The sequence below is a fragment of the Leuresthes tenuis genome, unplaced genomic scaffold (assembly GCF_036924035.1).
Source record: "Leuresthes tenuis unplaced genomic scaffold, fLeuTen1.0.hap1 SCAF_7, whole genome shotgun sequence".
NCBI lineage: Eukaryota > Metazoa > Chordata > Actinopteri > Atheriniformes > Atherinopsidae > Leuresthes > Leuresthes tenuis.
In genome coordinates, this window is record NW_027325361.1 from 393,770 (window position 1) to 408,409 (window position 14,640).

At 44.0% G+C, this 14,640-nt stretch overlaps 1 protein-coding gene across 1 annotated transcript in view; it reads right to left on the reverse strand.

Annotated features, from left to right (window-relative positions):
- Positions 1–14,640, reverse strand: part of patj (PATJ crumbs cell polarity complex component) — a 112,238-nt gene that overhangs the window by 39,203 nt on the left and 58,395 nt on the right. The window contains 5 exon segments of the mRNA XM_072388829.1: positions 8,009–8,090; positions 8,092–8,109; positions 8,530–8,580; positions 13,458–13,568; positions 14,346–14,523. Of these exon segments, the coding sequence (XP_072244930.1) occupies positions 8,009–8,090; positions 8,092–8,109; positions 8,530–8,580; positions 13,458–13,568; positions 14,346–14,523 (440 nt within the window).

Sequence of the window (14,640 nt, forward strand, 5' to 3'; positions counted from 1 at the left end):
CTCATGCACATATTATAGGCATCTTATATTTTAAAGTGTAATCATCTGGATTTAAGGCTGTGACATCAGAGTGATGTCATCTTTCAGGCTCTTTTTCTGGGTTCATCGTTCTGAACTTGTCTGAATGATGATCGTCTCACTGCCACCTGAGACGTGCTCTGATTCTGTGGAACATGTATAACCGCTGGTCATTTTAAATCAATGGTGGAATATCATCGTGTGCTCATCCTACATGAACATTTTGATTCATAATTCATCTTTTACCGTGTGGATTAATATTTGTGTCGCTTTATCTGCTCGATGTGACTGTAAATGAGGGGCAGATTTCCAGGTTTAAATAAATTAATAATTCCCCCAAATTTCAGCACAGTATGAGATATATGCATATAAATATATATATATGGCATCATAACAGCATAAATAAATCCCCATATTATAAAGTTATACATGGCTTCCAGTCCAGAGTTTATGAGCTACAATAACTCAGAAATTTGTCTAAAAATGTACACAAACAGTTAAATTTTAATTAAGAGGGAACTATTAGCTCCTGTAACTGGTGCGTTTAATAATATTGTATATCAGGCATAAAAAGGTCAGGTCCCAGGATGGATCCCTGTGGAACGCCAGTTGTCCTGTTAAGCTGCTCCTCATTTCTATTACAGACTGAACCTGTTTCTAATCTTCAGTCTGGTTCAGGAAACCTCTCACAACTTTACATGAACTCAAACACTGACGCTTCCTGTCGGTTGAACTTCATCGCTGCCAGGAACCGCGCAGACAGTCATTCAGTAACTCAGATTTCTCTACAGCGTGATCACAAACAGCTTCTCAAACACCTGTAAACAGGTACGAAAACGGGACTTTGAGCGAATCCTTCCAGCCACAGTCGGCTGATGCTGCCTTGTTCTGCTGTGGGAGAACAACGTTTATCACGGATGCAGCTGCAGGAAGAACGTCTCACGTGAATATAAACAGGACTCTTCTACCTGTGTTTGTACCCGACAGATTCACCCTGAAAACACACAACACAGATGTGTGCGCTGGATGGACGTATCGTCTCTCCTGATGACAAACTGAGATTCTATCAAATGCTCAGAGTTTAACTCTGAGAAGCTACCGGCTGGTTTAAGACTCGTTCTGTCACACAAGATGAACACAGGAGGCGATGAAGCATCAGAGACAAATAGATAAAATAGATAAAAGCTGCAGAAAGCAGGTGAGAATCTCAAACTGCTCACAGACCGCGAGCATCGACTGATCTGTAGTTTCTACAAAGTTCAGGCTCAAAACATTTATGGAACAAAAACTGAGACAAACCACAGAAGCAGTGAGTGTAAAACTAAGTGAACCCCTGATCAGCAGCTTCAGCAGCAGTGAGCTGCAGTGATGGTTTCCTGTGGGACGTTATCAGTCTCTCTCCAAAGGACATTGTTCCAGAAGTCTTGAGCTTTGTTCAGATGCAGCTTTGCAAACCTAAGCTGTGCTGCCATGTTCTTTTTAGAGAGAAGAGGCTTTCTCCTGCAGCCCTTCCAAACAAGCCATCCTTGTTCAGTCTTTTTCTAACTGTGCTGTCATGACCTTTGACCTTTAACATGCTAACTGAGGCCTGTAGAGTCTGAGATGTATGACCTTTAACCTTTAGCATGCTAACTGAGGCCCGTAGAGTCTGAGATGTAGCTCTGGGCTTTTTCACCTTAGGGTGAACTTTAACCTTTAGCATGCTAACTGAGGCCTGTAGAGTCTGAGATGTAGCTCTGGGCTTTTTCACCTTGGGGTGACCTTTAACCTTTAGCATGCTAACTGAGGCCTGTAGAGTCTGAGATGTAGCTCTGGGCTTTTTCACCTTAGGGTGAACTTTAACCTTTAGCATGCTAACTGAGGCCTGTAGAGTCTGAGATGTATGACCTTTAACCTTTAACATGCTAACTGAGGCCTGTAGAGTCTGAGATGTAGCTCTGGGCTTTTTCACCTTGGGGTGACCTTTAACCTTTAGCATGCTAACTGAGGCCTGTAGAGTCTGAGATGTAGCTCTGGGCTTCTTCACCTTGGGGTGACCTTTAACCTTTAACATGCTAACTGAGGCCTGTAGAGTCTGAGATGTATGACCTTTAACCTTTAACATGCTAACTGAGGCCTGTAGAGTCTGAGATGTAGCTCTGGGCTTTTTCACCTTGGGGTGACCTTTAACCTTTAGCATGCTAACTGAGGCCTGTAGAGTCTGAGATGTAGCTCTGGGCTTCTTCACCTTGGGGTGACCTTTAACCTTTAGCATGCTAACTGAGGCCTGTAGAGTCTGAGATGTATGACCTTTAACCTTTAACATGCTAACTGAGGCCTGTAGAGTCTGAGATGTAGCTCTGGGCTTTTTCACCTTGGGGTGACCTTTAACCTTTAACATGCTAACTGAGGCCTGTAGAGTCTGAGATGTAGCTCTGGGCTTCTTCACCTTGGGGTGAACTTGCTGGGACGTCCACTCCTGGGAAGATTGACAGCTGTCCTGAATGTTTTCCACTTGTGAATAATCTTTCTCTCTGTAGAATGATGGACTCCAGATAGTCTGGTCTGATGATCAATTAATCAGAGCATTGATCAGCAGCTCCTGGCTGCTGCTTACCCTCTTAACTCATGTGGAGGCAGTAAGGGTTCACTTAGTTTTTCGTGTGACTGTAAATTAATCTAATGGAGACTGTAATTTATGTTAGTCTGAACAAATCATTTTATTGACTGTTTTAGTGTTAATTTCTTATGAATTTTACAAGTTTTCTCTTGAATAACAAACTTTAGCTTCAATGATTCGAACAGAAATTACAAGAAGTTCAGATTAAACAGAATTTGTGTCTTTAAAGTTTGATTATTTCTGTGATTTCCACGTTTGATCAACTGATTTGTGTCTGTTTGATTAAAAAAAAGAACTGGTGGAAAGATGAAGAGAATGTTTTTATGTGATAAAATCAGAATGATTTTCAACTTCATCAGATCAATCGTCAAACAGAAGAGATGAGGACAGAGGAAACCTCTAATCAGTCAGGAGACCTCAGCCTCCAGCTCAACAACACCACATCCAGTAAAACCAGAACCCTCTGAGCTTCTCCCATCAAAACAGCCTCAACCAGCAGCCAGAAAAACATCCTCACTGCCCCGCCCGCCTGCTCCAGACGCCCAAAACCAAACCAAACGCACCCAGAGGCAGTGAGGAAAACCCAGAGAGAAAGTGACTGAAGAGAACGAACAGGAAAAATAACAATCATCGACAGAGTTCACTTAGAGCTGCAGCGGGCGGGACGAGGACTGAAGGGTCAAACCAGGCCTGAAAGACAGAAACACACACATTAACACACTGCTGCTGCAGACTCACACACTCTGAGGTATCAAGGCAAGAAAATCTGACAACAGGCTCCGCGAAAAACTGAAATTATGCTCTGAGTTCACCGAGCAGAGATCTGAGAAACTTCAGGGTGGTTTCAGATCAACTGAGACAGCTGGACATCAATTCAGATGATCTGAGATAAAGCTCATCATTTATATCAGGCCACGCCTCCGGAGGCCAGAGGTCATGTGATCAGGGCCTGAGGTCATGTGATCAACGCCTGAGGTCATGTGATCAACGCCTGAGGTCATGAGATCAACGCCTGAGGTCATGAGATCAACGCCTGAGGTCATGAGATCAACGCCTGAGGTCATGAGATCAACGCCTGAGGTCATGAGATCAAGGCCTGAGGTCATGTGATCAACGCCTGAGGTCATGTGATCAACGCCTGAGGTCATGAGATCAACGCCTGAGGTCATGTGATCAACGCCTGAGGTCATGAGATCAACGCCTGAGGTCATGAGATCAACGCCTGAGGTCATGAGATCAAGGCCTGAGGTCATGTGATCAACGCCTGAGGTCATGTGATCAACGCCAGAGGTCATGTGATCAACGCCTGAGGTCATGTGATCAACGCCTGAGGTCATGAGATCAACGCCTGAGGTCATGAGATCAACGCCTGAGGTCATGTGATCAACGCCAGAGGTCATGTGATCAACGCCTGAGGTCATGTGATCAACGCCTGAGGTCATGAGATCAACGCCTGAGGTCATGAGATCAACGCCTGAGGTCATGAGATCAACGCCTGAGGTCATGAGATCAACGCCTGAGGTCATGTGATCGAGGCCTGAGGTCATGAGATCAACGCCTGAGGTCATGTGATCGAGGCCAGAGGTCATGAGATCAACGCCTGAGGTCATGTGATCGAGGCCTGAGGTCATGAGATCAACGCCTGAGTTCATGTGATCGAGGCCTGAGGTCATGAGATCAACGCCTGAGGTCATGTGATCGACGCCAGAGGTCATGTGAACAGGGACTGAGGTCATGTGATCAACGCCTGAGGTCATGTGATCGAGGCCAGAGGTCATGTGATCGAGGCCAGAGGTCATGTGATCGAGGCCTGAGGTCATGTGATCGAGGCCTGATGTCATGTGATCGAGGCCAGAGGTCATGTGATCGAGGCCAGAGGTCATGTGATCGAGGCCAGAGGTCATGTGATCGAGGCCTGAGGTCATGTGATCAACACCTGAGATCATGTGATCGAGGCCAGAGGTCATGTGATCGAGGCCTGAGGTCATGTGATCAACGCCTGAGGTCATGTGATCGAGGCCTGAGGTCATGTGATCGAGGCCAGAGGTCATGTGATCAACGCCTGAGGACATGTGATCGAGGCCAGAGGTCATGTGATCGAGGCCAGAGGTCATGTGATCGACGCCTGAGGACATGTGATCGAGGCCTGAGGTCATGTGATCAACACCTGAGATCATGTGATCGAGGCCAGAGGTCATGTGATCGAGGCCAGAGGTCATGCGATCGAGGCCTGAGGTCATGCGATCGAGGCCAGAGGTCATGCGATCGAGGCCTGAGGTCATGCGATCGAGGCCTGAGGTCATGTGATCGAGGCCTGAGGTCATGTGATCAACGCCTGAGATCATGTGATCGAGGCCAGAGGTCATGTGATCAACGCCTGAGGACATGTGATCGAGGCCAGAGGTCATGTGATCGAGGCCTGAGGTCATGTGATCAACACCTGAGATCATGTGATCGAGGCCAGAGGTCATGTGATCGAGGCCAGAGGTCATGCGATCGAGGCCTGAGGTCATGTGATCAACGCCTGAGGTCATGTGATCGAGGCCAGAGGTCATGTGATCAACGCCTGAGGACATGTGATCGAGGCCAGAGGTCATGTGATCGAGGCCAGAGGTCATGTGATCAACGCCTGAGGACATGTGATCGAGGCCTGAGGTCATGTGATCAACACCTGAGATCATGTGATCGAGGCCAGAGGTCATGTGATCGAGGCCAGAGGTCATGCGATCGAGGCCTGAGGTCATGTGATCGAGGCCAGAGGTCATGCGATCGAGGCCTGAGGTCATGTGATCGAGGCCAGAGGTCATGCGATCGAGGCCAGAGGTCATGCGATCGAGGCCTGAGGTCATGTGATCAACGCCTGAGGTCATGTGATCGAGGCCTGAGATCATGTGATCGAGGCCTGAGGTCTGACTCGTGTTTATTTAGCATTAAATGTGGCGGCCCATCGGACTAAAGAGGCCATCAGTGAGTTTACAGTCTGACTTCGGCTGTGACATCAACACATAAACTGAAACCCTCAGAGTCATTTTAAACAGAAACAGATTAAATCATGATGCCCAAAGACCAGTCCAACCCCCGAGGCCCGACCCTCTTTTTGCAGGGATAAAGCAGATCAAATCATAGTTTATCTAGTATAAAACAACCCCGAACGGGCTGAAAGGGGCTCCTATTCCTCCAAACCCTGAAGAAAAGCACCTAAAACCTGTAAAATGGAGAAGCCGAGGCAGGAAATTCAGCTTGACCCATGAGATGCTGTGACACTACGTTAAAAAAAACACTGAAAACCGAAGAACCACATCACTGAGAAAAGCTTCAACTGAAAACAAGGACTTTATGGTGTAGAAATCTGGATTTAAATGGAGAAAAATCTGTAAAACGTCACATTATTCATTTCTTGTTCCTTCACACAGATGCAAAGATCCAACAACTGGGAACCAGATATGGGCACGAAGCAAACCTGATGACAGCAAAAACATCTACGTCTTACGTTTTTTATTTTAAATCATCAAACATCACTTTCAGATCCTGTTCATCTGCTGGAGATAGTTCTTTAGGCCTGACACTTCTTCTTTTGTCCTCCACTTGTCCAGTTTCCTCAAATGTTTTAAGGACACACTGCACACCATGCTGAGATATGCCAAGTTTTCAGCTAATAGCTCTTTGGGAATCACCTTGTTGCTGCAGAAATCCTATTTTCTGTCGGTCAAACTGTGTTTTCTTTGCTGTTTTTCATAGATGCAGCTAAAGAAATGGGAACAAATGATGTGTCTTTGTGACAGGCTGCTGGTAACAAAGTGCCTAAAGATCCAGTTTAAAATGGCTTCTTTGCTAAGTTGTCTGTTCTGTGTCGACACAACACTGGTTCATCCCTTGAGTTAGGAGCCTTTTTCCTGCCTGAAGGGTTCAAAGGTCAGAGTTAAGTGGCTGAACAAAGAAAAAACACTGAAAATGTTCAGGAACAAGGACTGAAGATGAAGGAAAAAGCAGAAAAACTGTGAAAGAGTTACAGAAAGCTGCAGAACTGTTGATCAGGACACTTTAAAGGTTACAGAAAGCTGCAGAACTATTGATCAGGACACTTTAAAGGTTTCAGAAAGCTGCAGAACTGTTGATCAGGACACTTTAAAGGTTTCAGAAAGCTGCAGAACTGTTGATCAGGACACTTTAAAGGTTTCAGAAAGCTGCAGAACTGTTGATCAGGACACTTTAAAGGTTTCAGAAAGCTGCAGAACTGTTGATCAGGACACTTTAAAGGTTACAGAAAGCTGCAGAACTGTTGATCAGGACACTTTAAAGGTTTCAGAAAGCTGCAGAACTGTTGATCAGGACACTTTAAAGGTTTCAGAAAGCTGCAGAACTGTTGATCAGGACACTTTAAAGGTTTCAGAAAGCTGCAGAACTGTTGATCAGGACACTTTAAAGGTTTCAGAAAGCTGCAGAACTGTGGATCAGGACACTTTAAAGGTTACAGAAAGCTGCAGAACTGTTGATCAGGACACTTTAAAGGTTCCAGAAAGCTGCAGAACTGTTGATCAGGACACTTTAAAGGTTACAGAAAGCTGCAGAACTGTTGATCAGGACACTTTAAAGGTTCCAGAAAGCTGCAGAACTGTTGATCAGGACACTTTAAAGGTTTCAGAAAGCTGCAGAACTATTGATCAGGACACTTTAAAGGTTTCAGAAAGCTGCAGAACTATTGATCAGGACACTTTAAAGGTTCCAGAAAGCTGCAGAACTATTGATCAGGACACTTTAAAGGTTTCAGAAAGCTGCAGAACTATTGATCAGGACACTTTAAAGGTTTCAGAAAGCTGCAGAACTATTGATCAGGACACTTTAAAGGTTTCAGAAAGCTGCAGAACTGTTGATCAGGACACTTTAAAGGAGTTTGGATCAGGACTCCGGGTCTGAGCAGATAAACAGAATAAAGATCCAGAAACATTCTGAAGAACATAAAGACCCAATGAGTAACAAGCAGGGAGAGATGAACAGAACCCTGACACATTTCTGTCACACCAGAACATTTTCTGACTCTGATATCCAATCAGAACCCACCTGAGCCAGATCAGCTGGTGTTCTGCAGAACCTTTGAGCAAAACACTGAACCAACACATGGGCAGAACCCCGCCTCTCTGTGGACCCGAGTTCTGATCCAAACCAACTTTAATCAAACGGGACTGAGCCGACCCAACCGCGACCAACATAAACTATGTCATCCAGAACCGCAGACTGACTCTGAGCCGGTCCAGACAGCAGATCCACCCGAGCCCAATCTGGGCGACCTTTGGCTCCGGCACCAGCAGAGTTAAACGGATCAGAAGGAAACCTGGACCCTGTCAGGTGGACCTCAGCCACACTCAGAACCAAACGTGGCGTGAGACACCTCACCTCTGGCCTGCTCCAGGTCCGATGTCAGCTGCTGCTCTGATTGGACGGGAGGTCTGTAGGGCGGAGGCTGCCTGGGGGGGGGGCGGGGCCACGTCAGGGTTCTGCAGTAAACAAACAAAGGTGAGGTCATGAGGAGCTGCATGATGTCATCGGTTCTTCACAGAAATAAAGAAAAGAAAGAAATGATTTCATCTGATCGACACCAAATAACAGAAACATTATTTATCATAAAAACTTCCTTATTTAGTCATTTCTTTGTTCTTATACTCATGTATAATCACAGATTATCGCAGTTTCAGTACAAACAAATTTACTTATAATATATAAGATATATAATAATCAAACTTCTGCAGAAAAAAAATATGATTCATTATATTCAAATAAAACATACTTTAAGTTATCTGGTACCAAAGTGTCTTTAATTCCACTTTCTGTTAAATATTTAAAGAATTATTTTAACAGTAATTTAGATTCTGAGCTGAGGAGGTGCTGCCCCCTGCTGGACTCACGCTGAAACTCACCGGAGACGCCGTCCTCTTCGCTTTGTAACTGGAAGCAGTCAGAGACACGGGCTGCAACACACATTTACACACAATTACACACATTTACACACCTTTACACACATTTACACACCTTTACACACCTTTACACACACCTTTACACACAATTACACACATTTACACACAATTACACACAATTACACACAATTACACACAATTACACACCTTTACACACAATTACACACCTTTACACACAATTACACACACCTTTACACACAATTACACACAATTACACACAATTACACACCATTACACACCTTTACACACACCTTTACACACATTTACACACACCTTTACACACATTTACACACACCTTTACACACACCTTTACACACCTTTACACACACCTTTACACACACATTTACACACCTTTACACACACCATTACACACCTTTACACACACCTTTACACACCTTTACACACGTTTACACACCTTTACACACGTTTACACACCTTTACACACGTTTACACACGTTTACACACCTTTACACACGTTTACACACATTTACACACGTTTACACACATTTACACACCTTTACACACCTTTACACACCTTTACACACACCTTTACACACCTTTACACACAATTACACACATTTACACACACCTTTACACACCTTTACACACACCTTTACACACGACTTTACACACACCTTTACACACACCATTACACACACCTTTACACACATTTACACACATTTACACACACCTTTACACACCTTTACACACACATTTACACACACCATTACACACACCTTTACACACATTTACACACATTTACACACACCTTTACACACCTTTACACACACATTTACACACACATTTACACACCTTTACACACCTTTACACACCTTTACACACACCTTTACACACACCTTTACACACACCTTTACACACATTCACACACCTTTACACACATTTACACACCTTTACACACACCTTTACACACACATTTACACACACATTTACACACACATTTACACACACCTTTACACACACATTTACACACACCTTTACACACACCTTTACACACACATTTACACACACCTTTACACACACATTTACACACACCTTTACACACACCTTCACACACCTTTACACACACCTTCACACACCTTTACACACCTTTACACACACCTTTACACACACCTTCACACACCTTTACACACCTTTACACACACCTTTACACACACATTTACACACCTTTACACACACCTTTACACACCTTTACACACCTTTACACACACCTTTACACACACCTTTACACACCTTTACACACACCTTTACACACACCTTTACACACACCTTTACACACATTTACACACATTTACACACACCTTTACACACACCTTTACACACACCTTTACACACACCTTTACACACACCTTCACACACCTTTAAACACACATTTACACACACCTTTACACACACATTTACACACACCTTTACACACACCTTTACACACACCTTTACACACATTTACACACACCTTTACACACACCTTCACACACCTTTACACACATTTACACACCTTTACACACACCTTTACACACACCTTCACACACCTTTACACACCTTTACACACCTTTACACACACCTTTACACACACATTTACACACACATTTACACACCTTTACACACACCTTTACACACCTTTACACACCTTTACACACCTTTACACACACCTTTACACACACCTTTACACACACCTTTACACACCTTTACACACACCTTTACACACACCTTTACACACATTTACACACACCTTTACACACACCTTTACACACACCTTTACACACACCTTTACACACACCTTTACACACATTTACACACACCTTTACACACACATTTACACACACCTTTACACACACCTTTACACACACCTTTACACACATTTACACACACCTTTACACACATTTACACACACCTTTACACACACCTTTACACACATTTACACACACATTTACACACCTTTACACACCTTTACACACACCTTTACACACACCTTTACACACATTTACACACATTTACACACACCTTTACACACCTTTACACACACGTTTACACACGTTTACACACCTTTACACATGTTTACACACGTTTACACACCTTTACACACGTTTACACACCTTTACACACGTTTACACACATTTACACACCTTTACACACCTTTACACACCTTTACACACACCTTTACACACAATTACACACATTTACACACACCTTTACACACCTTTACACACAATTACACACCTTTACACACCTTTACACACATTTACACACCTTTACACACACCTTTACACACGACTTTACACACACCATTACACACCTTTACACACACCATTACACACCTTTACACACACCTTTACACACATTTACACACATTTACACACACCTTTACACACACCTTTACACACATTTACACACACCTTTACACACATTTACACACACCTTTACACACCTTTACACACACATTTACACACCTTTACACACACATTTACACACCTTTACACACACCATTACACACCTTTACACACACCATTACACACCTTTACACACACCATTACACACCTTTACACACACCTTTACACACATTTACACACCTTCACACACCTTCACACACCTTCACACACATTTACACACCTTCACACACCTTTACACACACCTTTACACACACCTTTACACACACCTTTACACACACCTTTACACACACCTTTACACACATTTACACACACCTTCACACACCTTTACACACCTTTACACACATTTACACACACCTTTACACACATTTACACACACCTTTACACACATTTACACACACCTTTACACACATTTACACACACCTTTACACACACCTTTACACACCTTTACACACACATTTACACACACATTTACACACCTTTACACACACCATTACACACCTTTACACACCTTTACACACACCTTTACACACACCTTTACACACATTTACACACCTTCACACACCTTTACACACCTTTACACACATTTACACACCTTTACACACACCTTTACACACACCTTTACACACACATTTACACACACATTTACACACACATTTACACACACCTTTACACACACCTTTACACACACCTTTACACACACCTTTACACACACCTTCACACACCTTTACACACATTTACACACCTTTACACACACCTTTACACACACATTTACACACACCTTTACACACCTTTACACACATTTACACACACCTTTACACACCTTTACACACACCTTTACACACACCTTTACACACACCTTTACACACATTTACACACATTTACACACACCTTTACACACACCTTTACACACATTTACACACATTTACACACATTTACACACACATTTACACACACCTTTACACACACCTTTACACACACCTTCACACACCTTTACACACACCTTTACACACACCTTTACACACACCTTTACACACACCTTTACACACACCTTTACACACACATTTACACACCTTTACACACCTTTACACACACCTTTACACACACCTTTACACACATTTACACACACCTTTACACACCTTTACACACACCTTTACACACGTTTACACACCTTTACACACATTTACACACACCTTTACACACCTTTACACACACCTTTACACACACATTTACACACCTTTACACACCTTTACACACCTTTACACACCTTTACACACACCTTTACACACACCTTTACACACATTTACACACACCTTTACACACCTTTACACACACCTTTACACACCTTTACACACGTTTACACACCTTTACACACGTTTACACACCTTTACACACGTTTACACACGTTTACACACCTTTACACACGTTTACACACATTTACACACCTTTACACACCTTTACACACCTTTACACACCTTTACACACCTTTACACACACCTTTACACACAATTACACACATTTACACACACCTTTACACACCTTTACACACAATTACACACCTTTACACACCTTTACACACCTTTACACACACCTTTACACACGACTTTACACACACCTTTACACACACCATTACACACCTTTACACACACCTTTACACACATTTACACACACCTTTACACACATTTACACACACCTTTACACACATTTACACACACCTTTACACACCTTTACACACACATTTACACACCTTTACACACACCATTACACACCTTTACACACACCATTACACACCTTTACACACACCTTTACACACACCTTTACACACACCTTTACACACCTTCACACACCTTCACACACATTTACACACCTTCACACACCTTCACACACATTTACACACACCTTTACACACACCTTTACACACACCTTTACACACACCTTCACACACCTTTACACACATTTACACACACATTTACACACACCTTCACACACCTTTACACACACCTTTACACACCTTTACACACATTTACACACATTTACACACATTTACAGACTGTAAACATGTCAAAGAGGAAAGTCTCAGAATGAGTTCTGAAACTGGACCTGTTCAGACTGGTTCTACACGGCTCAGAACCGTCAGGGTTCTGTTTTCTGTGACTCAGACTCAGCTCCCGTAGTTCTGCTTTTAACTCCGGAAAAAGCACAAACTGTGCGTTAAAGTTGTGGCCAGACTAGGTTTTGTGTTTTGGGAGGTGGTGCAAGACGTCCCCTGAGGACAACTGCATCAACCGTCAGCGTTTTACTGTCGGGACGTTTACTGTCTCAGTCCAGACTGCAGGTTCTGGTCCTATCGGATCAGAACCAACAGCTGCTGTAGATGAAATAGCGGCGGCAGGAGCCAGATGTTAGCAGCTGTTCTGAGGAGTCTGAAACTCTTACGGCACTTTTCTCAGCCTGTGAGTGCATGTGTACCCGTGGTGTCGCCAGCAGGCTCTGAACGATGAACACGATCGGGCTCGGCGCTGACTTGATGGCGCCGACCGCCTCCTCGTGACTCGCAGCTCGCAGGTCAACACCTGACACCTGAACACAGAAGAAGAAGAAATCATGGATGAAGAGACTGTTAATCTGTTTTGGTCCCTCTGATCCGGTCAGATCTGCAGGGTTCTGTTACGCCTCGGTACCGGTTCAGAGCAGAACTGTCAGCCTTCACGCTGCGTTCACTGACCCTCAGATGTGGGAAACTGGAGCTATTTTGCCTTTTGTTTTGCTGTTAAAAGCTGATCCTCATCAGCAGGTGGACAGCAGGACTCAAACAGAGTCCAGTCCTTTAGTTTTATACAATTTATTCATATTTTAATACTTTTTACTGATTCTGAACTCTGAACTCTGCCAGATTCTGGTTGTTTTCTCTGTTTTATCAGAGGATGTCTGAACCTTCCTCTGAGAACAACTAAAACCTTTGTTCTGAAACATTTCAGGCTGAATGTGACGGTGGAATTATGACCGGAACCAGCTCATCACGACTCATGATGAGATTGTCCTTAAAAGGTGGATCAGAACCAGCTGGACCACAGATCTCAAAGTGGATCCCTGAAACCAGCTGCTGTGAGCAGAGCTGTACAGGACTGTAAGGGGAGCTGTTGCTCTGCCTCTCTGAGGAGTTTTAACCAGAACTTTTCTTCCAGACCCAGTTCCACATCGCCCTACAGGGTGGGAACAGAACCTGTCAGAGCCCTACAGAACCTGTGTGGGAACAGAACCTGTGTGGGAACAGAACCTGTGTGGGAACAGAACCTGTCAGAGCCCTACAGTGTGGGAACAGAACCTGTGTGGGAACAGAACCAGTCAGAGCCCTACCTCCAGGATCTTGTCCCCGGTCTTCAGGCTGTGTGTTTTGGCGGCCGGGCTGTTTGGTAGAACCTGTTTGATGAAGATCCCCTTCAGCTCCTCTCCGTTCTTCAGACGCTTGATGATGTGTCGGCCGCCAACGATGCTCAGACCCAGAGACTGAGCCTCCTCAGGCCACACCTCCACCCTGCGGGGCAGAAACTCCGTCAGCCTCAGGCGGTTGGAGCTCCAAACAGCCACCGAAACATGACGAGTCCTTCAGCTCCTGGACCCGTTTTTACTGGATTTAACTCTGCGAGTCTAA